Here is a 23,839-nt window from a genome sequence, read left to right on the forward strand (position 1 = left end):
AACATATTTCATTAACTCTGATGAAATCACAAATCGAGACCACCAATGTCAATCACAATAATTGATACTTTATTCCTTAAACTTTTATTCGATTTGTGAGCCTTCATCCGTTTACTGATTATTTGCCCTTCGGTACCAGAAACGAGCACGAAAGTCGTCGGAGCAGGTGAGGAAAGCAGGACCATTGGGCGAATGCGTGATATAGCGCACAGGTCCGTTGTGTCCAAGCGAGTTAAGGGTCAGACGGCAGCCGTTACGGGAGTTCCACGAGCAGAGCGAAGTGGTGGCCTCGTCGGGGAAGAGCACGTAATCCTCTGTGTGGTTGAATACAGCCTCTGTCTGGTGCTCCTGCTTGCCGGTGGTTCCAGCGCCCGTGTACGTCTGAATGGGACGACTGGTACACAGCTCCCACAGATAAACCAGTGAATCCATGCCGGAAGATAGGAGGTACTAAAATGAATAAGTTAAAGTCTTGCGCAGCCACTGCCCATAATGTCCCCTTACCTTCCCATTCCGTGTGAACTCCAGTGAGCATATTGCCGCTCCGCCATGCGCCTCGGCAATGGTGTTGATGCACCGCCCGCTGATTCCATCCCATATTTTGATGTCTCCATCATAGCTGCCTGTGGCGTAGAGTTTCCCCGTGGGCGAATATTTTACGCAAGTAACTCCAGCCTTGTGCTGCTGCGAGGGAATGGCACTCACAAAGCATTGGGTGGTGGCCACATCGTAGACCCGCAACACGTTGTGTTCCGTTCCGATGGCTACGTAGTCACCAGTAGGGTGAAAAGACAGGCACAGCACCGGCTCGCAGTCGGTGAATACCTTGTGGGCCTTCTTAACCGAGGGCTTGGCAATGTCAAACAACTTAACAGTGCCATCGCGCGAGGCGGAGGCCAGGATGTGCTCCTTGGGGTGGAACTCCAGGTAGGACACTTCATCAGTGTGGTCATAGAGCGTGCGAATCACTGGATGGCCTTGTTGTTCCCTGCCCGGCTCGATATCTTCGGGCGCAGACTTCGCCAGCATCCGCTCCACGTCCAGAATCTTTATGCTGGCATCCACGCTCCCGGTGGCCACCAGGGAACCATCGCAGCTGAAGGCGCCGGCGCGACAGGCCTGTTTGTGCGAGGTCACATACGCGGTTTCGTAGGAATGCGGTTCCGGGGCCAAGGCCGAAGCCTCCGGCTCGAATTCCAAGTCTATGCCGGGCAGCACGTCATCCGAGTTCGTCTTGTCCTTGTCGCTCAGCGTCTGCATCCCTGCAATCATGACGTGCAGCAGGCGTTCACTGGGAGCGCACTGGTCCGCCTTCACCAGCATGGACAGCTCCATGGCGAACTTCTCCAGGCCGTCGTACATCAGCTGGCTGATCATCAGTCGGTAGAGTATCTCCCGGTTCTTCACCAGGTTACTGGGGTCCAAAATCTCATCACGCATGCTGGTTTAATTTATATATTGTTTTCTACGGATATAAACAAAATCTTATCTTGTAGATAACGCCGTGCCGTTATCGTTATCGAAACTATTTATCTTGCCGGTATGCCATCTCTAACTGTGCGATATTGAAATACTGGAATCAGGGTTTCGGTATTTTACACACCACGGTCACTCCTAACAGCTGCAACACGTGCGGTTTTAAAATTGTTTTGGTCCATTCAATTGGTTTTAAACATCGTTTGATTCATTAATTAAACCTTCCAACAATGAAGATCCGCAAGAATCATGCTCGCAAGCGTTATCGCTACAATGTAAACCGCAAGACGATGAACAAAACTCGGAGTTCCACCGGAAAAATTAAAGAGTAAGTTGGATCTTAGTGCGCTTACAGCCAATAGAGTCAACAAGTCTACAAAAACCTTCTATTACCAGTCCCAGGATGAAAAAGATGTGGATGGAGGACCAGCGTGTGGGCACCAACTTCAGTGAAATGGGTTTGGCCAAGGACGTCAACAAGGCCATTGCGATTCCCAGCTACAAGAAGGACCGTCTCCTGGCGGCCCGAGTTGTGAATGGGTTTCTGGAGGAAGAGCTGGACGAGGATGAGCGGCGGGTATTGGGCCTCAAGAAACCAGTCGTAGAGGAGGGTCCAAAACGCGGACACGTAGTCCAGGAACTAGAACAGCTGGCTAGCGAGCGTGCCGACCCAGAGTTCAGGTAAAATATTCATTCTGCAATGGCAAACCGTCAAAATACAGGTTTTGTATTTGCACAGATTACCCAAGGGCGTGGTCAAGGAACTGTCCTACTTTCTTAACAAACATAAGTTTAACTACAAGGCGATGGTTGCCGATCGCAAAAACTTTGGCCAGTGGACGTGGCGGCAGTTCCGCTTGAAGATTCGCAGATTTATGTCGATTCCGGAACAGTTTAACGTTTACCTGGAGCAGAAAAAGTTGCCCGTGGGCGTGAAACCGGACTGGGAGGAATACGAGTCGGACAGTGAATGGAAATAATGGCTCTTGACCAATGTACATTATAGTCGTTTTCGGGTTCTAATGCTATTACTTGTAATGTTTAGACTTACTTTAATTCTTTTAATACAATAAAATAGGCAAGTAAAGACGAACGCAAAAAGTCTACATTTTAGGCTCTAAAGCATAACTGTTAATTACATTACTATTAACAGAATTTTTTTCAAATTCCCTTTTAACATTTTTTGCTCTGTCAAACTTTCCATCTTATTTCAACGCACACACATAGTGTGCACAATGTCATTTGCAATTAGAGGTGAGTGTGCATACTTTTAGTGGCAGCCCTTGTAAGTACCATACACTGCAAAACACTCTCAGTTTGAGAGAATATAAAATATTCCGTAAGTGGTATTAAAAATGTATTACTATAAGAGATTTCAATTCGCGTTTTTTATTGGGATACCTTTCATACTAAAGGGATGGAAACTTTATTTAAGTCAAGTAATCCTCATAATGCAATTCGAAACCCAAGGCCCTTGCCATACATGGAATCCTGTGCCATCTCTAGGTCGGAATCAGTTCAGCTCCGTTCACCTCAGCATCGCTGCTTTTTCGGTCTTTCCGTTTTGTGATTTCGAGGTAAGTGCACGCAGAGCTCCCGTTAAATTGTGAAAATATTAATAGGCATTGATTAGTTGTGCAAATGTGAAAAGGGAAAGTCCCCGAATTCCCTATCCTGCATTATTAGGCGAATTTTGGTTCGATTCTCCGGCCTAAAGAAAGTTTTTTCGAAAAGTGAGAGAGAGTTTAAGTGACTTACGCTGCCGGCCGGTCTTCTCATTCTTTTTGCATAATAGCTGCGTAAATCGATTCGAATTGGAAATTGGGTTTCCAGCGACCTCAAATTGCAAGTAAATTAATAAAGTTGCGAAGACTTTCGAATTCCAACATGGCGGCCGGCTGCATGTGTGTGCGCGTTCGATTTTGCCTGGATTGTTCCCGTTTCTCATTCCCGTTCGCCGTTTATTCCCGAGTAGTTTCTATTGGAATTCGCAGGCAAAAATGAAATCCGCGGCATGATGACACATGGTGGGCAGATTATTTCCCTGCCCTGCACCTCTGTCGAAGTATTTTTGCATATTCTTCGCCTTCCTTCCACATTGCTTCTTGCAATTTGCACTTCGATGCAAATACAGAGATTTAAAAATAACATGCAGGAAAATCGGCAAGTGAAACTGTCACTGGGGTAGAAAATAAATCACAACGCCCTGCAGTTCTCGCCGTCTCTTTCCCTTCCTTCTCTGCATGAGCAGCAAGTGCACTCCGGCCGTTTGCCGTCCCTTTCGCTCCCGCTCTCTCCGTCTCCCTCTACAGTTTTTCACCCTTTGGAATCGCGCAATTTTCGCCGCACGACCGCCGCCGAATGCCGATTCTTTTGGCCATTTCCCTTTTCAATTTTCTTCTACCGTGCTGCGAAAGCTGCCAAATTTCGACATTTCGACATTTGGCTTTAAATGAAATCCGTTTGTGTGTGCAATTTTCATTGGGTTTCCCACTGAAAACGCCGGCCGGCACTTTTTCGCCATTGACTGCCGCACTTCCCGGCTTTCTGACGAGGGTTTCTCTTCGGCCTAATCCTCTCCAGCCGAGGAGAGTGCATTTCCCCAGTACGCACACTTCGGCTCCATTCGTTTCTGTCTGGGGCTCGTTATTGATTTTTCGCCCGGTGCAGTTCGGCAGAGGGATATACACGGCAGTCTTTAACCAACAGACACTTGGCCCGGTCGTGGTACGGCTGCAGAGTACGGAAGATCCGCGTAGAGTTCAAAAACTGTCATTTTTATCACAACGATTTCCTTCTAATTCTAGGATATAGCGACGGGTGGATTCGTGATCAGTTTTTGATAGCGCAGCGTTGCCGAGTAATAAGTAACTCTAGAAAGTCCCGTGAGAACAGGTGAGTTTTTCTGTTTGTTGTAATTGCTTGCCGGAAACGCTGCAGACATTTGTGGGCACAAAATGTGATGGGAATATGGGTGTAATTCTCAATAGCACATATTAGGGTCCATAAGACTCCGTAAAAACATACATGTGTGTTTATATTTTCAACATTATTCAGTATAAGGCTTAAAATCTCAACTAAATCTTCAATTTTTCGCGTGATATTTGTTTTTTGTTTAAAATTCGTATTTTCGAAACATAAAAGTTCTATGTTTTTTCCCTAGTGTACGTTTGTGCATGTCTGTATGAAGTGTGCTTTTGGTGTCTACACCACGATGACACGACCCACAGCATACAGACGTCACTCGTCTGCACCACCCATTAAGTTCAGACCCACATTGGCATGCTACCTCCCCGAGTCCGGAAACCACCCACTTTGCTCATCCAAACACCTGCATCCCTTCTGTCTCCCAGCAGCTCTAAAAAATAGCTTAATCTGCAAGGATGGGCAAGGAGAAGATCCATATTAACATTGTGGTCATTGGCCATGTGGACTCCGGCAAGTCGACGACCACCGGCCACTTGATCTACAAATGCGGCGGCATCGACAAGCGTACGATCGAGAAGTTCGAGAAGGAGGCCCAGGAAATGGGAAAAGGCTCCTTTAAGTACGCCTGGGTGCTGGACAAGCTGAAGGCGGAGCGGGAGCGCGGCATCACCATCGACATTGCCCTGTGGAAGTTCGAGACGTCCAAGTACTATGTGACCATCATCGATGCCCCTGGTCACAGGGATTTCATCAAGAACATGATTACCGGTACCTCTCAGGCCGATTGTGCGGTGCTGATCGTCGCCGCCGGAACTGGAGAGTTCGAGGCCGGGATCTCGAAGAATGGGCAGACCCGCGAGCACGCCCTTCTGGCCTTCACGCTGGGCGTGAAGCAGCTTATTGTGGGCGTCAACAAGATGGACTCCACTGAGCCGCCGTACAGCGAGGCTCGCTACGAGGAGATCAAGAAGGAGGTGTCCTCGTACATCAAGAAGATCGGCTACAATCCGGCCTCGGTGGCCTTCGTGCCCATCTCCGGATGGCACGGCGACAATATGCTGGAGCCCTCCGAGAAGATGCCCTGGTTCAAGGGATGGTCCGTGGAGCGCAAGGAAGGCAAGGCAGAGGGCAAGTGCTTGATCGACGCGCTGGACGCGATCCTGCCACCCCAGCGTCCCACCGACAAGCCGCTGCGCCTGCCGCTCCAGGACGTCTACAAGATCGGAGGCATCGGAACCGTACCAGTAGGTCGTGTGGAGACTGGTCTCCTCAAGCCAGGTAAGGCAGAACTTCCTTGTCTTCCGGGTTGATAAGTGCGGGTGTGGGCTCTCCCTTCTCTTTGGGCACTTCATACATGTATTCTGCAGAATTTGGGTCGACAGTGGGCTGCCATCCAACGCCCACCGCCTCCAAAGCGGAGCTCGCGACGAAGTCTTGCGCATGTATGCATTATTGAGCGAACGTCTTCGTCGAGAGCGAGACCCTCCACCTCATGCACTTGGTGAAATATTTAATCTCACTCCAAAGAGCTTCCATTTTCAAAATGAAAGTGAAAGGGCGTTAAAATAAAATAACCCTTGTTAACATATATATTTATATTAGCTACTATCCAAGCTATTGATTCAAATTAAAAATAAATTGGAGTTAGTTCGAATAATCTCGCTCCACGTTTCGCTCTCTGTATGCACCCACCCCCATCCAAAAGTCTACACATAACGTCCGGATATGTAACTTCGTTTCGGTCGCTTCGTTTCCGGTTTCGTTTCAGGCATGGTCGTCAACTTTGCGCCGGTCAACCTGGTCACCGAAGTGAAGTCGGTCGAGATGCACCACGAGGCTCTCACCGAAGCCATGCCCGGCGACAACGTCGGCTTCAACGTGAAGAACGTGTCCGTGAAGGAGCTCCGTCGTGGCTATGTGGCCGGCGATTCCAAGAACAATCCTCCAAGGGGAGCAGCCGACTTTACCGCTCAGGTAGGGTAACAAAGATCAGAGAAATCCTTGATAGTTGCACTCATCTCTGCTTGGTCTTTCGCCCACAGGTGATTGTGCTCAACCATCCGGGCCAGATCGCCAATGGGTACACTCCCGTCTTGGATTGCCACACGGCGCACATTGCCTGCAAGTTTTCCGAGATCAAGGAGAAGTGCGACCGTCGTACGGGCAAGACCACCGAGACGGAGCCGAAGGCTATCAAGTCCGGGGATGCGGCCATCATTGTGCTGGTGCCCAGCAAGCCGTTGTGCGTAGAGAGCTTCCAGGAGTTCCCACCGCTGGGACGGTTCGCTGTGCGCGACATGAGGCAGACCGTGGCCGTGGGCGTCATCAAGTCGGTGAACTTTAAAGAGACGACCTCGGGCAAGGTGACAAAAGCCGCTGAGAAGGCACAGAAGAAGAAATAACTAGGGTGCCAGCAGAACAACGTCATCACTCGAACCCAACAACAACAAGAACAGACGGCTAGAGCAACAGCAGCAACAACACACAACAACAATACACATGTCAAAATTATAATACCCACTCGACGATCAAAATCACACCTTGACTCCATGGCAAGCGAGACACCAATTACTACTATAACTAGCTGCGGGCAGAAGCGGCAGATATTAACCGAAATCGAGCAGATTATACCCTATATAATAACCACACGTACGATTAGCGAGGAGAGGAGCATCAGGTGCAGTGAGGATGCGAAGGAGGAGCCCTTCCAGCTCGCCGGGTCGGTGTTGGTCGCCTTCGCCGTGGTGGTCTACTGCAGCTATCTGAACATGTATCGTCACCGCAAGTCCTTTCGCAGGAAACCACCCACTAGCCACTCCGCAGAGTGGATAGCGGCCTCCGGAGCACTGCTGTAGCCCGCCCCTTCGATATATACTCATCTCTACAACTAACCTTACACTTGATTAGCAGCCACACATCCGGTCGCATCCACCTGTTTCGAATGGATTTTAAACACTTTTTATACTTTTGATAAGTCAAGTCGGAGGCATTCGATTTAAAATCTATTGAAATATGTAATTTCCGAATTTAGTTTTAAACCACGTCCGCGCTCCCAAAAATCCCCTAAACCAAAAAGACTACATTCGCGATGAATTCAAAATTTCTCTTGAAACCAAAAGACAAATGCTTAAGAAGTATTACAAAAAAGAAATCAACATTACACACATAATCATGCGGTTTTTGAAAACATTATAAATGTTTCATTGAGCCTCATTTGCATTTGCATATTACATAATATACGTTAGCCACATGTCATCTCATTCCCCATAATACCCTGCATCCTGCATATTATACACGTTAATCTCACACTCTGAATTTATACAAATCGAAGACAATTGTAACCGACACCAGAACAATTCTTGGATACAGAACATGTTGCTTGATAAAAGATCTTTTAAATGATGAGAAAAATAAAGGAAGCTTAACCGTAAAATACCACACACGAATGAATTTTGAATCAAAAATACTTCAATATCTATGAAGAAAATGCATTTAGTTTAAAATGAAATTCAAATTAAGGCGGTTCCGAGTGGTTCATTTCATTCGTTCCGCCGACAGTGTGGCAACCCTGGCTCAGGCTCTGACTCACTGGGCGCTCTGTACAAAAACAACAAAGACTGCATTGCTAACTACTCCGAATCTCAGCCGGCTGTTGGAAGTTTAGTCGAATTAACTGTGATTCATGTCAGGAACTCCCCGTTGAGCTTCACTAACTTCAGTTCATAGGCGAACACAGTAGAACGCAGCCCTACAACAATGACAGACCCTCGCATTCGGCAGCTGGTGATTAAATCCGGAGTGGTCCGGCGGTTGACCAGGGAGAAGTATTGCTACGCCAAGGAAGTGGTGACCGAGCAGGCGAGGTTGGAGAAGCTCAGGGGCGACGGAGCCGACGACCACGTTCTGCGCAAGCAGGAGGAGGTCATCCAGGAGTGCATCATGATGGTGCCCGACTCCAAGAGAAGGTATGCGTTCTTCCGTTTCCACCTTTAAAACCCTAATGAGACCTTCTTTTCACAGACTGCAGAAGGAGTACGAGGTACTGGAGAAGTACCTCGCCGATGAGCAGGACCTGATCGAGACAGATTCGTATAAGAAGGCAGCGGAGATCCTCAAAGACGCCAAAGCTGAACTGGAGACCTAGAACCACCCCTTCACTTCATTCACTGCCCCTAATGCCAGCATTAATGGCAATTCCATCTCCAAGTTCTGAGCTGCAGAGCGGCTTGAATCCCCACGTGCTGCGCTAATACTCTTCCCCTTTGTTTTAAAAAAATTGCATTATATTTTTTTGAAAATGTATTATATGGAATCGTCTAGTTGCTGGTGGCGTTCGCCTGACTTTCGCTAAATAAAAATAATAATCTATAATTAAATAATTTAAAACTACCCCCAATGTGCACCTTCAGGCGTTTACCAACACAGCCACCAACAACCAAAATAAGATGACACCGCCGCACAAAAAGCATAGATTAAGTGAAGTTAAAGCCAAGCTTCAGCAAGTTATATCGAGTTTGGGGCAACTGGAGCAACAGAGCAGCGGAGCAGGGCGCGATTTCGATGTGCACCGGGCGGAGGAGCTGCAGCGGAGCACGGCAACCCTGCTGGATGAACTTGACCAAATACCGGCCCAACAAGTAGTCGACGAACAAAAACAAAGAAAACGCCGGCGACGCTTAAATAGACGAAGCCAAAAGCGGGTGATACGGGCAACCGTCGAATCGGAGGCTGCAGAACAGAAGTTCTCCATAGAACCGCCCCGAAATACCGCACTGGAAGAAGCGAAGCACATATCCCTGCGAAAACAACGCGATGCAGCCTCCATTTTGGAGACCTTTGATCTTCTGGAGAAACTATGCGAATCTCGTGGAGGAGACAAAGCCGCCCTTTGCCAAAAACTGACCCACATGCGTCTTGTTTGGCGGAGAGTCCAAGAAGAGACTCAAGCTGGTCATGTAAAGGAGTCCAAAAAGATGGCTTCACTTGAATCTCAATGGAAGACGGTGTTCTTCGGCCAATCCTTGCCATCGGCTAAATTTAATAAGGGGAAATTTCTTGAAATTCGGTAGGATAGGGAAATGCATTTTCCGGCGGTAGCTTCTTTTAATTGAATCGCTTTTTCCAGCTCCACATGGGATTCTTACATAAGCTACTGTGGAAGAGGCTCCTCTATACCCAGGGGATGGGTGCTACCGCCAACAAATCCCACAGCTCAGTGGATACCCTACCGATTATCCTTAAGTTAATACCCTAGAAACCTTTCCAAAGCCCACACTCCTTATAAAGCAGCCAGATTATCTACTAATTATTTTGGAATTTTATTTCTTTAGAAGAATCAATCTGTATTCAGCTTAAACGAGGGCAGACAGCTAAATCAGCCGTCTATTCGTAGATCCAGTCCTTGGCGGCCGGGGTCCAGGTGACCAGCTCCTTCTCGTTGAACCACAGGGCGATCTCCTTCTCGGCAGACTCAACGGCATCGGAGCCGTGGATGATGTTGCGTCCGACCTGGATGCAGAAGTCACCGCGGATGGTGCCGGGCAGCGAGTCGGCGGGGTTGGTGGCGCCGAGCATCTGGCGACCGGTCTTGACCACATTCAGACCCTCCCACACCATGGGCACCACGGGGCCGGAGTTCATGTAGTTCACTAGTCCGGGGAAGAAGGGGCGGGCGGACAGATCGGCGTAGTGCTTCTCCAGCAGCTCCTTGGAGGCCTGGTTACAAAACGATTCGTTATCAGTTAATTGCAGTTCTGACCTCTAAACACATGTCATTGCGCGATGACGCCTGCACCCAGCCTTTGAGGTTAGGTCCGATGGCAACCCCGCGTGGGGCAACCCGTTTCCAAGTATGTATATCTATTGATTTCTTCCTAATTCAATTATCCGCTTACCCAGGTGAACTTCAGGGCGACCAGCTTGAAGCCCTTCTGCTCGAAGCGCTCGATGATCTTGCCGACGAGTCCGCGCTGGACGCCATCGGGCTTGACCATGATGAAAGTCCTCTCCTTGTTAGCCGCCATTGTCGCCGAGATTACAGAAAAGAATGCCAAAATCGTGCAGAGCATCAGGAGCTTCATGTGTTCAGCGTTGCAAAAAAATCCCGAATACAAAATGCCGGTAAGGTGAATTGTGGGAAATCGTCAAGTGGTCACACTGGGCAGCCAGCCGCGTTCTTGAGTTTTTGTTTTTGTTACGGGATTTTAAGGATAGAAAAATACTTGTTCTTAAAATTCCTAAACGGAAAATTGAGTGCATTGCTGAAGTATTCAACTTTTTTGAGTTTAAAACCGCTTAAATGGGGCTTCCATGTCGCCTTTTACTTTGAATTTCATGTATGAATGAATGTATTCTGAATGCATATTTCAACGAATACTTACATATAAAGGAAAAATATCGAATACTGAATAGTGCTATTTTTAATTACTAGACACATGAAACACTTAAGAAACAAAGAGTTGCGCACAATGGATGATAAAATCCCCGTCCAACTCATTAGCATCAGCATTCCCACCAGTTGATTCATCCATCCACCAGGTTAATCAAAAACCAGAGGAAAGTCACGTTCAGATTTATTTTATGTCTCGATAAGATTAGGTCCATGTGATCACAGAAGTGACAAAACAATACAAGTTTACGACTAATATATACACAGCTGGTAGATGCAAATGTTCGGCGCAAATCACTTGGTCGCGTCTAGTTTGGCTAGGCCGTCGGCGTATTGGAACTCCGGACTGTTCTCGTACTCGCACATGTCCAGGGCGATGACGCAGCTCTCCTTGACCACGCGCTTGTCGTCCTCGGCGTAGCGGTTCAAGATCTGAATGCAGTCCTCCGTGGCGATGGCGCCTAGGGCCTCGGCACACTCGTGGCGCACCATTTCGTTTTCCAGGCGATCCTCCAGATTCTCTTGAAGGAAGGGAACGCTGCAGGGTTCTTGCAGCTGGCCCAGTACGAAGGCCACCTCGTGGCGGAAGAGGGCGGAGGAGTCCTTAAGTCCCTCGGCAATGGCCAAGACACTCTCTTCGGTGCGCAGGTTGCGCAAGCTGAACATGGCCCTATATCGATCGAACAGGCTCTGCTGGGCATCCAGATATATGGCCTTCAGCTCGGTGACGCTCTTGTCGCCAGAAGTTGGCGGTGAGGGATCAACGGAGGCGTAGGGATTGCTGTCATCCACCTTTTGGCCACTCTGCAGCCAGTGGACGCGGTCCAGAGCAATGGCACATGTTTCGGCCACCTCCACCACCGGATCTTGTTTGTACTCCTCCAGAATTGGCAACACATCTGGGTGACCAATGGCGCCCATGGCCTCCGCAGCCTCGTGACGGACCATCGGCTCCTGCGCGGTGTCTTTCAGCACCTTGGTGAGGATGTCTAACGCCTGTGCGTCCTGCATCTGACCCAAGCAGTAGGCCAGCTCATGTTTGAGTAGGGCCGAATCATCGTCGAAGGCTTTGCTGATCGCCTCGATGGCCGCCCCTCCGCCGATGTTCTTCAGCGTGAAGAGGGCTCGAAAGCGCTCTTTTAGTGGGCGGTCCTTGTTGTTCAGAACGCCTCCAATGGCCTCGATTTGCTGCTGCGAAACCATTTGTATGCTGTGTGGATTTATAAATAAAAAACTGCAAAGGGCCGCGTGTGGTGTTGCAATGTGGCCATACACTCAGTACTTGGTAATACCCAAACTACAAGTTATCGATATGACGTGGCTATCGATGGACTATGAGTCGATGAAACGGCGCTGCCAACGCGTTTAAAGTACACATTGTGCAGCACTAGCAAGAAGCAGTTTAGTTACGTTTACTCCGTAGAAGCGCGATACAAAACAGTCACTAAAAGGGTGAAAAGCGAACGTTCTAGGCCCAGAAAGTATACGAAAATACTGACTTAGTCCTGGCGCAGCATCGGTGACCAAAAGTGCGGCTCTTCACGGTGAAAAGTTTCCGCAAAATCGGCATTTCTGAAAGTTGCGCGTTCACGGTATGCGAAGCGTGGCGTGTGTGTCGAGTTGAGTTACCTGTAATTGTGTGCGCCTGCGAGAGTGGAAGTGGAGTAAACCTCGCCACCGTTTCGAAGTTTTGGAAAGATATAGGAATTACCGCCCAGCGTTTATTCTGAACAATGTCGGAGGCAACTGTGGCCCAAAAGCCGGAGGCGGTGGAAGATGTGGATGCGGTGACGGGGGACGAGAAGAAGACTCCCGTAAGTAGCCGCACATACACATATTTAGCGACAATTAACATAGCACGGCGATAACGCACACCAGCATGGGCTCCGCTTTGCTTTGCCCGAATTATCTGCGGTATTTTTCCAAAATAACTGTGTGTGTATATGGGCACTCGGATGTGGTGCATTTTCACCATATCCCTTTGTGCGCTGTGTCCGTTTTCTATTTACGTTTCTTTTTTCAACGGCTACCCTCGTGTGCGCGCGCTTTTTGCTTTTTCCTGTCCACTTTCCAACTCCCCCTTCCCCTCCTGCCGAGGAAGCCAGCAGCATGTGTGCGTGTGTGTATACGTGTGTAGCTACTCGCCGAAGAAGAAGAGAAGAGGAGATGACGATAGAAGCAGGGCAATCGGCGATTCCCTTTCGGGCTCACGTTTTGCCGCTGCCGCCGCGTCTCGTTTGTTTTTATTTTTGCTTGTTCCCTTTTCGACTTTTTGTTGTTTGCTGTACTTTGTCATACAAGGCGGCACGAACACTTGCATCCGCTCCGCGGTGTTGTGCATGTGTATGTATGCGATACGTTGCGCTCTAGATTCGGTTCCATTTTTTAGCGGCGACTTTACTAATAGATATATGTACGTACACATCGATGTCTAACTCAACTCCCCCGATCGACAGCTATTAATGTGGGGGTTCATTTGGGGTCTGTTGTGTGAATTCAGCTGCAAGCGGGTCGATGCGGGTGCAATTGCTGCGGTCACTTGGCCATGTCAACAATAGTACAGTGCGCACTTGGATTTAAATGCTTAATTATTGCCGATAAGAGTTAAAATATAAATGCACGATGCTCTTTCTTCTATATAATTGTATTTTTGAGTCACTAATAAAGCGTCGTGGCTTCAGTCCATCTTGCACGTGTGTTGGTGTTATAGGGAATGTACTTTTAAATACAATGTATCATATGACGAAAAATATATATTAGTGAATCAGAAATATGGAATATCAGGTATATGAGAAAAAAAAACTGGACGTGAAATTGCATCTTCAATGCCTCAAAGAGAACTTAGTTTTGGCGGGAAATCAAACTCTTACAAAAGTATACTGAAACATGACTTACCAAATCCGATCTCTTCTCTATTACAGAAACGCACTCCCAAACGCCGCTCTTTCATTGAGCGGGCGCAGAAGGAAAGCGAGGAGCTTGTGCGAACAATGGGCGGAAGCCTGGAGCTAGCGGGCGGGCGGCGGACGCGGTCTAGCACTCGAGGAACGCCGACGCGCGCCGCCGAGGCGGTGACGCCGCCACCCAGCAAAAAGGCGCGCACATCGCCGGCCTCTGCCACCAAGGCCAGTGCAGGAAAGGGACGTGGAGCACGTAAGCTAGACGTAGGCGCTGATGAGCCCGAGCCTGAGCTGGAGAAGGAGAAGGTACAGACCTCGGTCAAGGGAAAGGTAAGCAAATTATCTGGTCTTATTATCATTGCAAACTAACAAACAAGCTTTTTTTAAGGGAGCTGTGAAGAAGGACAAGAAAGAGGTCAAGAAGCAGGAGAAAGCAACTGAGAAAGATGCGCCGGAGGAGGCGAAGGAAGATGTAGCTGAGGCTAAAGAGGAAGACGCTAGTCCCGCCGAGGTCGACCAACCGGATGGTGTGGAGAATCTTCCTCCAGTGGCGGAAGAGAAGCAGAACCATGTCGATGAAGTCAAGCCAATATCAGAAGAACCTGAGAAGTCAAGCGAAGAGGTGCCAAAAGCTGAAGAGCCCCTTAAGTCGAGCGGGGAAACTTCGGAGAATGGAGCCGCTACAGAGACTGCCGCTGCACCTGAAGAACCTGCTTCTGTTATGGATGTGGACGAAGATGAGACGCTCGTCGAAAGCACACCATCCGCAAATAAAGAAAAGGCATCAGCTGAAGATAAAGAACCTGAACAGAAGTCAGAGGAAGACGCAGCAGCAGTTGTGGAGTCCAAGGAGCAAAATGAGCCTGCCAAGGAACCCACACCAGAACCTATGGAAGTGGACGCGAGTTCGAAGGGCAGTTCGGACACCGCTCAAGTAGACACACCAGCCACCGAAAACGTTTCCACCGCTTCAGAAACAGAAGCAGCAGCAAAGACAACGGAGTCTAGCAATGATGTGGTGGAAGTTGCCACAGAGGTCAAAGAAACTGTTTTAGAAGTGCCCGATGCCGAGCCCAAGGAAGCCGAAAGCACTGTAGAGTCCGCGGAAGAGCTTACGGAAACCAGCACCGCAGTGGTGACTGAGCCCAAGGAAGCCGCCAGCAGCGAAGAGCCTAGCAAGGCTGTGGACTCTGCGGAACCCAAGGAGGCGGAGAACAATGATGAGAGTGACACGCCCGTTCCTGTTGAGGTTTCTACCGCCCCCGCCTCCAATGATGTCAGCAAGCCCTTGGAAACCGATGCCACCTTGGTTAAGACTGCCGACAGTCCTGCAAAGGAACCACAGGAAATCAGCGAGGTCAAGAAGGCCGAAATTAATGTAAATGGTGAGTTGGAAATACGTTGTTTATCATGGACTCAATTAAAACCAAGTCTCTTTTCAAGGTGAGCCCAAGATCGTCAACAGTTCCGCCGAGGTGGGCGAGAATGCTGCGCCCAAAGTGTGTAACTAAACCAATCCCACCGATGGACAATCAACAACTTTAATGCGTTGCAGATGTGTACAAAAGCGTCTTCAGCTCGCCCGCCGAGTTGGTCTGATGTTGCCAACTACATGCAAACATTTAAGAGTTCCCCAAACAAAACTATAATTTTCTTTTTTAACTGATCATTTGATTTCGTACTCCGAAATCCCTTCACTTTGATGATAGTTCGCGTCCTCCAGTATTTGGTTGACGCGAGGGACGCCATAGGCTGCAATCGATGCTGGACTTTCAATGCTGCAGTGTGTGCGTCAGCTGGACAGACAAGAAAAACAATTAGGCAGTAGTACCATCCCTAAAACCCTCCCACCCGCTCCCCCCGAAATGCATAGACAGATTGTAAAATGCATCTTAATATAATATGTATGTGGATAATTAATCAAATTGGAATCAAACAAATTATACATTAACGGAAATGTATGTAAAATAGATGTTTTTAAATTGTAAGCCATTAATATCCTTAATTATAAAACCAATTGGACAACACTCAAACAATAAGCAAACGGATCGCGGACATATTTAAACTATTGTAACGCAATACTAATGGTCTGCGGCTTTAAGATACGTCTATGCATAACTTTCACCCTTTTTGGACATTTTTTAAGTATTTCAAGCCCGTTTCGTTTGAAGCATTTAAGTTTTTTTAAAGATCCGAATGAGCTCATTGGAAACTGTTGTGTTAGGCAAAGGTCTCTTCCGGGCGATCTCTCCTAACTTAATTCGTAAATACAGGCTAGAGTACGAGGAAACTTTTTCAATGAAAAAAGAGAAACACAAATTCTAATAGTAATACTAATGATAAATAATATGTACACACAGCAAAAGCGTAAATTAGTTTTGGAAGCCGTTGCAACTGAAATGATCAGTCAGACCGTTTTTGTATGTAGCATATCTTCTGTATAAGGCATTCTTCATTTGAATATTCTTTTGTAAATAAATCTTAAATATATACAAGAGAAATTAAACTTGTTTGGCCGTTATGAAAATGGATTCGGTATTATATCTTGTCGTTTGCATATATGTAGAATATATATAGTTTTGCGTTTGAGACTTTTAGTCCTTAATTGAATTGATATCCTCGAGAATCTCTTTTGCCTGGATACAGTCTAATTCAAAAACATGTCATTTTATTTCAGTAATATTCGTTAGCTAAATATTAAAGCAATCTCATTAGAACTGTATGCATTTGCTTATTCTGCTTATTCGCCAGTTCCTATTCACACTTAAAAATTCTAATGCAAATGTACAGATGTGGTAATACTAGGCTTCTGCTGCGCTGCCGTTTTCCTTCTCCTTGATTTGCTCCTCGGAAAGCGGCGTCTTCAGAGGCAACTCCTCTAGCTCCAAGACTGGACTTGGCTTGTTCAACAGGCTCCGGACGAATGGCGAGTACAGCTTGGGGTTCTGCTTTTCTTCCTTGTCCAAGGGCCACACATAGCTCATGGGAATGGCCCACGCGAAGACTAGAAGAGCACCCAGCACCTTGTACCAGTAGAAAGATGTGTCGTAGATGGAAAAGTCGCGATTGCTGTCGAATGCGGTGGTAAGTTCCTTGGGAGTTTCCAGCGAGGGAACCGCAGTAGTGCCTACGCTGGTAACATTCTTGTCTCTGCTGAAAATAGTTTCATTGCAAAAAGTTATTTTATTACATTTAGATTTGCACTACTTACATCGCATTCAAGATGACCTCGAAGCCCTTGGCCTCGCACTGGTCCAGGCCATTAGGCAAGGGATCGTACTTAATCAGCCCAGCCTTAAAGTTCATCTGGCCATTGATGATGATCCACAGCATCGCCAGGCAGCTGAAGGCGATTCCACTCACCGCCACCTTGGCGTTGCACCGCGGCACAAACATGCCCAGGCAAAACACTCCCACGACAGCGCCCATATTAATGCCGGTAATCGTCCACATGGTCTGAATAATGGAGTTGAAGTTCTGCACGATGAAGCCGCCCACGATGCAGTACGCTCCCATGACCACGATCACCAGTTTCATGGTTGCATTGGCTTTGGCTTCCGAGTGATTGATTCGCGGCTTGATGTAGTCGAAGTAAACCACTCCGGCAAAGGAATTCAGACTGGCGGAAAGGGAACTCAGCGAGGCACTGAAAACGCAGGAGATGAAGACGCCGGGCATGCCCATCATGTGACCCATTATATCCTGGATAAAGAACGGCATCAACTTGTCTGGTTTGCTAACCAGCTGAAAGCAAGTAAATATTAAATAAGAATTAAGCTAAGGCAACGGATCAGAAATCTCACCCCAGCCTGAATGGGATCGCATCCGTAGTAGTAGGCAAACATGATGATTCCGGTGAAGCAGGTAAAGGACATGATGAGTAGGAAGCCAACGCCAGCCATAAGTAGACACTTCTTGGCGTGGCCATACGAGGGCAAAGACACAATCCTCTGCACGCAGCTCTGGTCAAGGCCAAGCTTACCTGTCCACATCAGAAGGCCGCTGGCCATTCCACTGAAGAAGGTGAGGCGCAGGCGGGGATCGATGCCAAAACTAAAGGAATTCGAAATTAAGCAAAACTTGATGAAGTGTTGAGTCACCCATTTACTTGCCTAAAGTCAAAGCGGCCGCCCTCAGCGGCGTTTTCCAAGACATTGGTTATGCCTCCTGTGTTCGAGGTGCCCAAAATGGCCACAAGAACAACCGAGATCAACATAACGCCTCCCTGGACCACATCTGTCCAGACCACCGCCTTGATCCCGCCGAGCATCGTGTAGAAAACGCAGATGGACGAGACCACCGTGTTAATCAGATGAATGTTGTATCCGGTAACTGCAAATGAAAATGAATTTTAATTCAACCACTGACGCGCCAGCGATTAAAATCTATTTCCATTATACCTTGGGAGAAGGCCAGCGAAGGCACGAACATGTACACGGGAAGCATCAGAAATTGGTTGAGGATAAAGGTGACGGTCACCAGTTGTCGGGTGCGCTTGCTAAATCGCAGCTCCAGATACTGTAGATGAAAATGAAATCGAGATTACTTGTGAAGATGGTTTGTCTTAGCAAAATAGTTTAGGAAAGATTCAAACTGGTTTGCAGCTAAAGAACCTCGATTCTTAAAATGTTGTGTATCCTTCACCTACCTCGTAGCAATTGGAGACATTATTATCGTAGAAAACGGGCACAATGATATATATAAGAACGGGCACAGCCAAGACCATGGCCCATACCACGAAGATCATATTGAATCCAAAGGAGTAGGTCTCCGCCGGAACGGACATCATGGCCACTCCAGACAGCTGGCTGAAAAGAATCGAGCGATTAGTAGAAACCCATTGTGACCTTCCTTTAGATAAGGAGCCCCCTAAGGTCATTCCAAATAACAACTCATTCTGGCCCGGAAAAAAGAGGGGCTCGAACCTTAATTGATCTATTTCACAAGATTCGCGGTAATAGTGCAATTCATCTAAGCTTTTTTATGGCCGCAATAACCGGCATGCGCATTTGGATAAGATAGACTGATAGACGTACGAGAGTAGAATAAACGGCTTAAGAGGAAGGAGGCCCGATACAACGATACTATCTTTATGGCCCGTGATGTGTCTGGTGTGCCGCCCTGGCGCTACGGAGTGACGACATGGAAATTTATGGGAAAAAGCGTGCGGAACACTCACCTCGAGACAAGCGAAATGGCTACAGGAAGGGTTGGCATCCTCTTTCCACCCTGCAGGTACTCTTCAGTGGTGTTCTTGGCCTTCGAGAAGAAGCCGAAGTAAACTCCAATTCCTGCCGAGGCGCTCAGCATCAGGGAGAAGACTATGTAGTCCGTGAGGCTGAAGTGGAGGTCCTCCAAGGCAGCAGCCGTGGCGGTGGCCACTGTGCTGGCCAAATTGCTAACACTGCTTGCCATACTTAGAATCGCGAACTGGGAAGGACCGAACCGGAAACTCCTCGCTGCTTAGGTGCTTAGGTTCTGGATGCTGCCAGCACACTTGTGGGATCTGATCTTGGACACCCTTCTTAAGTAGCTCCTCGAGTTAGATGACCACCCTTATCTCGACACGATATCTATGCATGTGAGTCGTAATCGGAGCAAATCGTAAATCAGGAGCGCTTCTTATCTGGCTAACTGACAACGGGCCGATGTGACTGGTTAGCATCTGGAATTCCTGAGGCGTATTCCCTGCATAAAGTACCAACTTCTCTATCAATCGAGGTCTAAATACGCATCCATTTCGAACGATGCGGCCATTAAATCGTTTAGTAGCGGGCTTTCCCTATCACCAGTAGCAGAAACCAAGAACCTTGGTCGTCATCCCCTGACTTTGAACTTGAATCACCAGACGACGGTCTTTACGTACTCGTACGCATTTGCAAGATCAGTGAGGACCTTGAATTGCCCTCTAGGTCATTGGACCATAGAAAAGCGTTCGGTTTTTTTTAATGCAGAGTCATAAAGTATATTTTTAGATATATTCTTGATGGAGTTGGTATCCTCAATAGATCAAAATAATATCGAATAATGTTGCATTGTTTAATGGAACCTGATAATTTAAAGAAATTTGATGTCTAAAGAATAAGGTGTGCAACTATAAATTGGCGATACACAAATAAGAGTTAAATATTTCTTTCTATTTTGTTTTTATTTATCATTCTAAGCCTATGGATAAAAACACATTTAACAAGAATCAGGGCTCGGTGACAGTTTGTTTTTCCTTTTCGGTAGGATCTATGCGGAGGTCGGGAGTCTCGCCGACCTTGGATCCTCGAAGAGGCACCTCCTCCAGTTCCTGATCCTTGACAGGCAGGGAGAGGAACTTTCGCACGAAGGGCGAGTACAGCTTTGGATTCTGTTTCTCGTTCTCGTCGGGTCGCCAGATGTAGCTCAATGGGATAGCACACAGAAAGACCAGAGCGCTACCCAGAACCTTGTACCAATAGAAGGAGATGTCGTACAGAGAAAAGTCCCGATCGCTGTGGAAGGCGGTGGTCACTGGTGCGCCAGAAGGAGGTTTCATCGTGACAGGGGTGAAGTCAGTCTTGTTGCTGCAATGAAGCATCCATTAAGTGAGCTCCAACTCGGATAGGCGTCTACTTACATAGCCTCCGCAATCATGTGAAGACCTCTGGCCTCACACTGATCCAGTGAGTTGGGCAGCACCTCGTACTTAATCAGTCCGGACTTGAAGTTCATCTGGCCATTGGCGATAATCCACACCATGGCGACCACGCTGACGATAATGCTTGTGACAGCCGTTTTGCCATTGCAGCGCGGCACAAACATTCCCAAGAGGAAAACACCCACCACAGCGCCCGTATTTATGCCCGTTATGGTGACCACCGTTTGCAGGATCGAGTTGAAGTTCTGGACCATGAAGCCGCCCAGGATGCAGTAGCCCCCCATTACCACCACGATCAGTTTCATGGCCCAGTTGGCTCTGGCCTCCGTGTGCCGAATTCGGGGCTTTATGTAGTCGAAGTAAACCACTCCGGCCAGGGAGTTCAGCGTGGCAGAAAGCGAGCTGAGGGCGGCACTGAACACACAGGAGATGAAGACGCCAGGCATTCCGGCCAGGTGTCCCATGATGTCCTGCACAAAGAATGGCATCATCTTGTCCGGCTTGCTCACCAGCTGAGGAGGGAACAAAAAGGTATGTTTCATGACTCCATTTCAATCCACGACAATCACAAGTATAATATTTTTAGTATATCAAGATGGAACTTACACCAGCTAGCATTGGATCGCATCCATAGTAGCGGGCAAACATAATGATTCCAGAGATAGTGTTGAAGAAACTTATAATTAGAAACCCTAGGCCAGAAACGATCAATGATCTAAAACGAAAAAGTTTGGATAAATCACATGTTGTACGGGCGAAAGATGTATATAGCAAGTATCCTTTACTTTTTAGCATGGGAGTACGAAGGCAGGGAGACGATGCGCTGCACACAGCTCTGGTTCAGGCCAATGTGACCCGTCCACATGAAGATACCTCCCATGGTGGCGCCCCAGAAAGTCATCCGTATACGAGGATCCAAGCCAAAGCTAAGTGATTGAATTATTTAGATCCGACTTTCAGACCAGATCAAATAGCTCACTCAAAGTTGAATCGTCCGCCGTCCGAGGCGCGTTCCATAACAGTGGATATGCCTCCCGATCGGATTGTGCCCAGAACTCCGACAGCAACCACAGAGAGTAGCATAATGCCACCCTGCACCACGTCGGTCCAGACCACCGCCTTGATCCCCCCCAGCATCGTGTAGAAGATGCAGATGGAGGACACCATTACGTTGATCAAGTGGATGTTCATGCCAGTAACTGAAAGGTGGGACTTGATTTAGATGGTCATCGACCGGATTTGGTACACTACTTACCCTGGGCAAAAGCGAGCGATGGAATAAACATATAGACGGGTAACATCAGGAACGAGTTTGTCACGAAAAAGAAGGTTACCAACTGCCGCGTTCGCTTATTGAATCTCATCTCGAGGTACTAGGGTGCGAATAAATAATCGAAATATTTGTCCAATTTTTCGTTATGTTACGACTTGTAACACTTCTTAGTTTAGCTCACCTCATAACAATTAGAGACATTATTTTCATAGAAGACAGGAACAATTACGTAGATTAAAATAGGAATCACAACCAGCATGGCTAGGACCACGAATATATAGTTGAATCCATAGGTGTAACTTTCCGCCGGAATGGACATGATGGCGATGCCGGACAGCTGGCTGAAATGGATCCACCATAAGTTATTGCTTGTACTTCATTCTTTCAAAGCCCAATATACCCCTCTCAGTGAAAGGTACTCAGTGTGTGATTTATGACTAACGCCCAAACAGATTCCCCCGTTCCGTGTGGGTTACACAATTGGCTTGATGGGGTGCTTGATGGGGGCAAGTGCGGAGAACTTCTTCAAACACAGCGCCCTTATAATTGACGCAGCCACTTTTTACGGCCGCCGTAAAATAAAGATAAATTATGACGGAATCGGGAGAAATCCAGCTGGAACTGCCGGACACTGCTACGCTCTCACCTGGCTACCAGAGATATCGCTATGGGCAGGGTCTGCATCTTCTTCCCGCCGCGCAGATACTCCTCCGTGGTGTTCTTGGACCTCGAGAAGAATCCGAAGTACACCCCAATGCCCGCAGACGCGCCCAGCATGATGATAAAGACGAAGTAGTCCGTGAGACCAAACCGCAGGTCCTGCGAAGCGCTGGACACAGCACTGGCCATGGTGGTGGTGGTGGAGGTGGACATCTCGTCCGTAGTAATGTGGATCTTGCAGTACCGGTAGTGATGCGCTTGTTGGATGTTTCGACCGATCTAACCGGTTCACATTTCACGGATGCTGGTGGCGAACTTGCGGGCCCTGGCCTGGATTGTACTTAAATATAGCTCCCGCCCGGGGCGTCTCCTTATCTGAACTTGACGTTGCCCCGTAAATCATCCGGGGCTTAGTGCTCCACTTATCTGTCCGGCATGCCGCTCTTATATTTTACTATTGTTGCGCCTAGCCTCCGAGGCCATCTTTACCAACCACCAGGAGGCGACGGTGCGGACGTGGAATGGCGTCCTATAGTTGGAGTAGAACTTGACCTGGAGTATAAGACTGGGGCAGCATCATGGTAAAGCGTTAGTGCTGGGATCTGTTTGCTCTCAGATTGTGTTAGAGGTGCTTTATGCATAAATGCATAAATATTTTGATATTGCTTTTGCGTAGATGTCGCACACTTGGGGGTAATGCAATAGGGTTAACTAAATTTCTAATTATAAATATATTTGTTGTTTGATCTATCTGCTATCGAATTTATTAAATTACCAATTGATTAAAAGCTATCAGTCCCAATAACCTGTACCTGCGCTCAGCTGTTTTAGTATTTTATTGCCGGGGTAAGTAGAACCAAATTTAGGGCTTTATAATGTCTTATAAAGTGGATTTGGTTAAGCTGGAAGTTATTTCACCTTATCCACGTGGATTTTAACACTTAGCAGACTTTATTTAGTGGGATGCTTTAGATAAATATGAATTAATATTCATCGGTTGCAGTTCAAGCGATTGCCGATACTCCAAGATCGTGCCCAGACGTCACATACATCATCCATCACATGGTGCTTTCTTGAGAATTGGTCTGTTTACTCTTCTCACGTCTTTGAAACTTTCCATGTTCAGTGTTTGCCTTTGCATAATTATATTTTTTGACAGGGGTAAATAGTCGGGCTGGGCTGCAGGGGGCGTGGCCGCTGTTATACGACCCTATCCCGGAGTGTGTACAGCTTAACACCGTGGCCCACCGTAATTAACCACCCAAATATTTGCCCATGTCAGCGATAAGAATTACGACTCTGACTGGGATCTTTTGCACGACTGATACGGCGGATCATTCGCATCGCAGCTTCTCGGGACTCGCACGACTGGGCGCTGATCTTTGCGTTTATCTTCCGGCTATATTTAGATCGCCTGGCTTGGTCGGCTGTCTCATCGCAGTTTTCAGGAGGATTCAGGCCACTCCGTATCCGGTTTACGATGGCTAAACTGAGGTCTTTTACAACAAAATTTAACACAGAGATGTAATCTTCTATAAATAAACTCACACTCGGCACCATTAAACACAACCATTGAGAACTGTACGACA

General features: G+C 47.6%; 10 protein-coding genes and 1 long non-coding RNA gene across 19 annotated transcripts; 6 read left to right on the top strand and 5 right to left on the bottom strand.

Moving 5' to 3' along the window:
• Window positions 1-48: 48 nt before the first annotated feature.
• LOC6730363 (cleavage stimulation factor subunit 1) lies at window positions 49-1,552 on the bottom strand. Its single transcript, XM_002105609.4, has 2 exons — window positions 505-1,552; window positions 49-450 (listed from the first exon to the last, which is right to left on the bottom strand). The coding sequence occupies exons 1-2, from the start codon at window positions 1,438-1,440 to the stop codon at window positions 112-114; spliced, it is 1,275 nt and encodes a 424-aa protein (XP_002105645.1). The 5' UTR covers window positions 1,441-1,552; the 3' UTR covers window positions 49-111.
• Window positions 1,553-1,577: 25 nt separating this feature from the next.
• On the top strand, window positions 1,578-2,569 carry LOC6730364 (nucleolar protein 16). Its single transcript, XM_002105610.4, has 3 exons — window positions 1,578-1,804; window positions 1,873-2,157; window positions 2,216-2,569. The coding sequence occupies exons 1-3, from the start codon at window positions 1,707-1,709 to the stop codon at window positions 2,454-2,456; spliced, it is 624 nt and encodes a 207-aa protein (XP_002105646.1). The 5' UTR covers window positions 1,578-1,706; the 3' UTR covers window positions 2,457-2,569.
• A 460-nt stretch (window positions 2,570-3,029) lies between these two features.
• LOC6730365 (elongation factor 1-alpha 2) lies at window positions 3,030-7,844 on the top strand. Of its 4 annotated transcripts, none has more exons than XM_016177931.3 (5): window positions 3,030-3,053; window positions 4,284-4,371; window positions 4,833-5,682; window positions 6,173-6,378; window positions 6,447-7,844. In XM_016177931.3, exons 3-5 carry the CDS (start codon window positions 4,860-4,862, stop codon window positions 6,804-6,806), a joined length of 1,389 nt encoding a protein of 462 aa, XP_016037142.1. In that variant the 5' UTR covers window positions 3,030-3,053; window positions 4,284-4,371; window positions 4,833-4,859; the 3' UTR covers window positions 6,807-7,844. The 4 variants fall into 4 exon arrangements, with proteins under 4 accessions (XP_016037142.1, XP_016037141.1, XP_016037139.1 ...); XM_016177930.3 differs by having other exon boundaries at window positions 3,032-3,053; window positions 4,830-5,682; XM_016177928.2 differs by lacking the exon at window positions 3,030-3,053 and adding an exon at window positions 3,949-4,216.
• Window positions 7,845-7,995: 151 nt separating this feature from the next.
• On the top strand, window positions 7,996-8,780 carry LOC6730367 (tubulin-specific chaperone A). Its single transcript, XM_002105613.4, has 2 exons — window positions 7,996-8,369; window positions 8,425-8,780. Exons 1-2 carry the CDS (start codon window positions 8,161-8,163, stop codon window positions 8,546-8,548), a joined length of 333 nt encoding a protein of 110 aa, XP_002105649.1. The 5' UTR covers window positions 7,996-8,160; the 3' UTR covers window positions 8,549-8,780.
• A 69-nt stretch (window positions 8,781-8,849) lies between these two features.
• On the top strand, window positions 8,850-9,709 carry LOC6730368. The gene is made up of 2 exons (XM_002105614.4): window positions 8,850-9,469; window positions 9,530-9,709. The coding sequence occupies exons 1-2, from the start codon at window positions 8,850-8,852 to the stop codon at window positions 9,648-9,650; spliced, it is 741 nt and encodes a 246-aa protein (XP_002105650.1). The 3' UTR covers window positions 9,651-9,709.
• On the bottom strand, window positions 9,704-10,514 carry LOC6730369 (nucleoside diphosphate kinase). Its single transcript, XM_002105615.3, has 2 exons — window positions 10,299-10,514; window positions 9,704-10,119 (listed from the first exon to the last, which is right to left on the bottom strand). The coding sequence occupies exons 1-2, from the start codon at window positions 10,482-10,484 to the stop codon at window positions 9,787-9,789; spliced, it is 519 nt and encodes a 172-aa protein (XP_002105651.1). The 5' UTR covers window positions 10,485-10,514; the 3' UTR covers window positions 9,704-9,786.
• Window positions 10,515-10,964: 450 nt separating this feature from the next.
• On the bottom strand, window positions 10,965-12,102 carry LOC6730370 (deoxyhypusine hydroxylase). The gene has a single exon (XM_002105616.4). It carries the CDS (start codon window positions 11,993-11,995, stop codon window positions 11,087-11,089), a length of 909 nt encoding a protein of 302 aa, XP_002105652.1. The 5' UTR covers window positions 11,996-12,102; the 3' UTR covers window positions 10,965-11,086.
• A 35-nt stretch (window positions 12,103-12,137) lies between these two features.
• Window positions 12,138-16,198, top strand: LOC6730371 (paternally-expressed gene 3 protein). Of its 4 annotated transcripts, none has more exons than XM_002105617.4 (4): window positions 12,138-12,606; window positions 13,714-14,022; window positions 14,081-15,077; window positions 15,136-16,198. In XM_002105617.4, the coding sequence occupies exons 1-4, from the start codon at window positions 12,526-12,528 to the stop codon at window positions 15,201-15,203; spliced, it is 1,455 nt and encodes a 484-aa protein (XP_002105653.1). In that variant the 5' UTR covers window positions 12,138-12,525; the 3' UTR covers window positions 15,204-16,198. The 4 variants fall into 4 exon arrangements, with proteins under 4 accessions (XP_002105653.1, XP_039151056.1, XP_039151058.1 ...); XM_039295122.2 differs by lacking the exon at window positions 12,138-12,606 and adding an exon at window positions 13,040-13,135; XM_039295124.2 differs by lacking the exon at window positions 12,138-12,606 and adding an exon at window positions 13,068-13,205.
• On the bottom strand, window positions 15,886-19,210 carry LOC6730372 (sodium-coupled monocarboxylate transporter 2). 2 transcript variants are annotated; one of them, XM_016173005.3, is made up of 7 exons: window positions 18,872-19,210; window positions 18,341-18,500; window positions 18,093-18,210; window positions 17,805-18,024; window positions 17,496-17,745; window positions 16,904-17,436; window positions 15,886-16,842 (listed from the first exon to the last, which is right to left on the bottom strand). In XM_016173005.3, the coding sequence occupies exons 1-7, from the start codon at window positions 19,105-19,107 to the stop codon at window positions 16,494-16,496; spliced, it is 1,866 nt and encodes a 621-aa protein (XP_016037145.1). In that variant the 5' UTR covers window positions 19,108-19,210; the 3' UTR covers window positions 15,886-16,493. The 2 variants fall into 2 exon arrangements, with proteins under 2 accessions (XP_016037145.1, XP_016037143.1); XM_016173003.3 differs by having other exon boundaries at window positions 15,886-16,845.
• A 611-nt stretch (window positions 19,211-19,821) lies between these two features.
• On the bottom strand, window positions 19,822-23,294 carry LOC6730373 (sodium-coupled monocarboxylate transporter 2). Of its 2 annotated transcripts, none has more exons than XM_016172993.3 (9): window positions 23,063-23,294; window positions 22,237-22,815; window positions 21,772-21,931; window positions 21,573-21,690; window positions 21,297-21,516; window positions 21,103-21,243; window positions 20,924-21,032; window positions 20,297-20,829; window positions 19,822-20,243 (listed from the first exon to the last, which is right to left on the bottom strand). In XM_016172993.3, exons 2-9 carry the CDS (start codon window positions 22,461-22,463, stop codon window positions 19,886-19,888), a joined length of 1,866 nt encoding a protein of 621 aa, XP_016037147.1. In that variant the 5' UTR covers window positions 22,464-22,815; window positions 23,063-23,294; the 3' UTR covers window positions 19,822-19,885. The 2 variants fall into 2 exon arrangements, with proteins under 2 accessions (XP_016037147.1, XP_016037146.1); XM_016172992.3 differs by having other exon boundaries at window positions 23,026-23,294.
• LOC27207724 lies at window positions 23,029-23,819 on the top strand. Its single transcript, XR_005544232.1, has 2 exons — window positions 23,029-23,096; window positions 23,254-23,819. It is a non-coding gene; the product is annotated as an uncharacterized LOC27207724 (long non-coding RNA).
• The last annotated feature ends 20 nt before the right edge of the window (window positions 23,820-23,839 follow it).

Source organism: Drosophila simulans, chromosome 3R, assembly GCF_016746395.2.
Source record: "Drosophila simulans strain w501 chromosome 3R, Prin_Dsim_3.1, whole genome shotgun sequence".
NCBI classification, from domain to species: Eukaryota; Metazoa; Arthropoda; class Insecta; order Diptera; family Drosophilidae; genus Drosophila; species Drosophila simulans.